General features: G+C 39.3%; 1 protein-coding gene across 1 annotated transcript; it reads left to right on the top strand.

The window, feature by feature from the left end:
• Positions 1 to 1,465: 1,465 nt before the first annotated feature.
• On the top strand, positions 1,466 to 4,295 carry KCNE2 (potassium voltage-gated channel subfamily E regulatory subunit 2). The gene is made up of 2 exons (XM_075593817.1): positions 1,466 to 1,585; positions 3,350 to 4,295. The coding sequence occupies exon 2, from the start codon at positions 3,367 to 3,369 to the stop codon at positions 3,715 to 3,717; it is 351 nt and encodes a 116-aa protein (XP_075449932.1). The 5' UTR covers positions 1,466 to 1,585; positions 3,350 to 3,366; the 3' UTR covers positions 3,718 to 4,295.

Genomic DNA, 4,295 nt, shown 5'->3' with positions numbered 1-4,295 from the left:
ATCGCTGAAAAGCGGGGCGCCGAGAAGCGGGGCCCTGCTGTATACGAGGGTATGTAAAGATATATGAGGCATATGGGATGTCAAGGAAACCTATATAATAAGGGATCCTGACCCCTAAACCAATAATAGCATACAAAAACCCTTAGAGCTAGACCATGAATTAACGCAAGATGAAATATATTTAAGTACTCACGACCTTCGTCGCTGGTACTAAAGGCTCCTAAGTGTGTTGAAAATACCATTTCAGAGAGTATGCTACGGTAGTTTTCCTGATCACATACTGCAGTGATGAGAAACATTTTCTTATTTATTCCCGCATGCTTTTGTTTTAGGCCCATATAGAATACTAACAATGAAGTATTTAACAATGTATTTTGTCACATTGGATGTAGCATTGAGTATTTTTGAAGTGAAACTCCTTTGCTGGCACTGGCATCCAGCAAAAATCTCATAGGGAAAAAAAGTCAAAATGGTCACGAAAATAGTAACCGAAGTGGGTGACGCGAGGGTTTCCTTCCCCTTCCCCCTTCCCCCACTTTGTAGTAGAATAGTAATCCGTGCATGCGCAGAAGCGTCGGCCTTATTCCACGCATGCGCAGAAGCGTTGTGGAACTCAGCACAAGCGCAAAAGCATCAACTGCAGTCACTGTACTCTGTGCATGCGCAGAAGCATCAACGGTACTCCGTGCATGCGCAGAAGCTACCGCCGTACTCCACACATGCGCAGAGGCAGCCGCTTTTCTACACACATGCGTAGAGAGGCATCCTTATTCCACGCATATGTAGAAGCTGCTTCTGAACTCTGCACATGTGCAGCAAATCCTACCATACTCCACACATGCGCACAATGACCCGTCCAACTCCACACATGCGGTCATAGACTAATTAGTAAGCACACAGGTTTATGCAATCTATAATCAGAAGGGAGGGGTTTAAATACCTGTTCCCTTCTTGTCATACTCCATGAGAAAGCGCCATTGACGGCGTGAAACGCGTGGGAGGTGGAGCTATTTTTGTTTGTGGATGTTTTTTTTTTTTTAATATAGTTTAAATAAGTTTTTTTTATTCAATTTCACCCCTGAATCTGGATCGTAGTCTAATTATACTCCTGGGTGCACCGCCTCATCAATGAGGCGTGTTTGTTCAGTTGTTATCAATTGGTTTTATAACATGATGAACGTCACACATTAGACCAAACTTCATAATATATTCTAATGTTTTTTTTAATGCAACACATGATCAAGGCTAAATAAGTACAGGCTGATACCATGACCTCCAATTTTAAATGGAAAGGATATGTCTTCCGAAAAAGTAAATGTATAATCGTAGATAACGAGCTGCTGTAACATTGAACAGTTAACAATAAGCAAAAACCAGCTTGGATATAGTACAAGTTCTATGCAAATATTTGGCCTTACATACAAGATTAGATTAAGCACGGCAATTTATAAAGAATGGAGAATAATCGTGTGGCCACACAACGGGTGCAAGAAGTATGAAATGAACAGCAAAGAGGGGGATTTTCTCGTCTCTCTTCTATATTGTATGCAACATTGAAAATTGATTGCATATAATCACAAAGTCGGTAAGTTCTTAATTCTTCATTTCATGATAGATTAATGTTATGAAAAAAAGTTACACATTTTAAAAATACACGGTTAAATATAACTTGCGTTACTAGCTGTTTGTGTACAGTCAACTCAACATTCTCGTACGCAATTTTTAGTTACACATACTTTTTTGTCACAGGGCTGTTAAGCATGAAACTGATTTCCCAACATATCCAAGCAAATTCAAAATACAAAACTCAGAAGGAAATGGCTTGTTGTGATTATGTGTCTCAATTTGGTCAAATGTAATTTGATCTAAGTTTAATGTATAGAATACACACACACACACACACACACACACACACACACACACACACACACACACACACACACACAGACACACACAAACACACACACACACACACACACACACACACACACTGTACAGAAGTATGATTTCTTAACAGGAATCCAAGAAAAGTAGCAGAATAATATGTAGCCAAAACAGGTCATTAATTCGAGGGCCCCCAAGGGGTGGCCCCAAAAACCATATAAAAGTAGGTGTTAGAGATACTGATACTATTATACTGTCTACCTGAAAATGCCTATGCTTAAACAAATTAATTAATAAATAGTTTGTACTAATAATACACTAAAATACGGTGCTTTGTTTTGACAATCAACATTTCCAATATGCACGTGCAAGACTGTGGCTCTAAGCATTATCTTTCAGGTTGTACTTTATGTAGAATTAAAAATAACAGGTTTTTGTAATATGGGAAATTACCAAATAAACGTAAGCCGTGTCCAAAAACCATTTCTTCAAATAAACATTTTAATGTTGTCCTAATATTTTATCCAACAATAAGCTAATAATTGCACAGTATACACACTAATGGTTAAGAAAATAATGACGCAGAAGGCAGTTTGTAAGATCTAAAACATTATTACCTAGCTGCAGTACATTAAGTCATTTTGCAGATTTATAAGCATTAAAGGCACTAAAACTACCAGACAAACACATATAAAAATGCTGTCACTTCGGGCACGGGGAAGGAGAATAAAGGATGGGTTTTTTTGGTTATTGATTGGGACTCAGGGAAGCATTTGAACTGGCACTTTTGTGATTCTCATGCATGTCCGCCAACGCAATGTATTAATACTCACCAATGCTAACCAGCCCGGCAAAGCTTGCAATCTGTTTGCCCAGGACAGTGCCGCAGTACAAAGTTCGGTAGAAATGTAGAATAAAATAGGAATCCCTGTATATAGCATAAAGTGTCACCAAAGTACATTGTGGGAGAAAAAAAAAAATCTCATTCATCAACAGTCAAATATAAGGGGGGATATGTATCAAAATAGTGCAATTTGTACCAAACAATAGAGTTACACACCAGGGTTACAAGATCAAAGGTAGGTTTATTACGCAATCTTCCAATGTTTCGGTCCCATGACGGACCTTTTTCAAGGTAACCTTGGCACAAAGAGAGAGGAAGACTTCACCAGTTATCGACTAAACTCTTGATACATCCCATTATAATATTGCGCTGACTTTATCCTTCCCCCAACTCCTCCGATAACCACTCCCCAAAACGTTCAAGGCACAAGTGGAGCGTTTTGGGGCCAAAAAAAATGGAGCAAAGCACCTTGATTCAGTCTTAAAATCGTGCAGTTTGCGGCTGTTTTTGATGCAATGATCTAGTTTGCGCCACTTGATACGCATCCCCCAAAATGTTCTGCCCTCATTTACTACCAATAGTAGAACCACAGTAACTAATCTGTCTTTTATTTACTTCTAGATTCAAGCAAGTACAGTATGTCCCTGTTCGGTAACTTCACGCTGACATTTGAAGACGTCTTCAAAAATGTCTTTGAAAAATACATGAATAATTGGCGCAGGAACATGACAACAGAAAATGAACAATTAGACAAAACTCTCGACACTGAAAACTTTGACTATGTGATCTTATACCTGATGGTGATGATTGGCATGTTTTCTTTCATCGTTGTGGCTATCCTTGTGAGCATGGTGAAGTCAAGAAGGGAAGAGAACGCTGATGATCCGTATCACAATTATATTGTCAATGACAGGCCCGAGAACAAAATCCAGAGTGTAATCATGGAAAACGCTGCTGCTAAGACATATAGTGGTCCTACAGCATCGTAGATCAGGGCTGGCCAACTCCAGTCGGCAAGGGCCACCAACAGGTCGGGTTTTAAGGATATGCCTGATTCGGCAAAGGTGGCTCAATCATTGACAGAGCCACCTGTGCGAGCCTGGGATATCCTTAAAACCTGACCTGCTGGTGGCCCCTGGAGGGCCGGAGTTAGCCACTCCTGCTGTAGATAGTGAAGTTTCTATACTGTGCAGAAATCAATTCAAGAAGCATCTGACCTGATGGCTGATTGAAGCGCACCGACAAATCTTCAAGCAACAATGTAACGTACAGCAAGGATCATTCATCAAAAATGGGAAATTATCTGGTAATATATATATATAAATAAAAGAAAATGATTCTGCATTGGTCAATTCTACTGGGATTCTGCGATTTTGAAAACATGGGGGAATAAAAAGGATTCCTTGTGTTCGAGTTACTTTCCTTTGCTATGGTATTCACAAATCTATGTTTTATTTTTAAAGGCAAGGTTGCTATTTATCACGATGTAAATGACAACATGCACTTGAATCCTCCATGTACTTACGGTATGTATTTTGTCAGCACGCAGTAAATTATACCTTTTCCA

The sequence above is a fragment of the Ascaphus truei genome, chromosome 3 (genome assembly GCF_040206685.1).
Source record: "Ascaphus truei isolate aAscTru1 chromosome 3, aAscTru1.hap1, whole genome shotgun sequence".
Lineage (NCBI taxonomy): Eukaryota > Metazoa > Chordata > Amphibia > Anura > Ascaphidae > Ascaphus > Ascaphus truei.
This window is presented reverse-complemented; position numbering and strand designations above follow the sequence as displayed.

Coding starts and splice junctions, on each gene's coding strand:
- KCNE2 (XM_075593817.1), top strand. CDS start 3,367: ATGTCCCTGTTCGGTAACTTCACGCTGACATTTGAAGACGTCTTCAAA.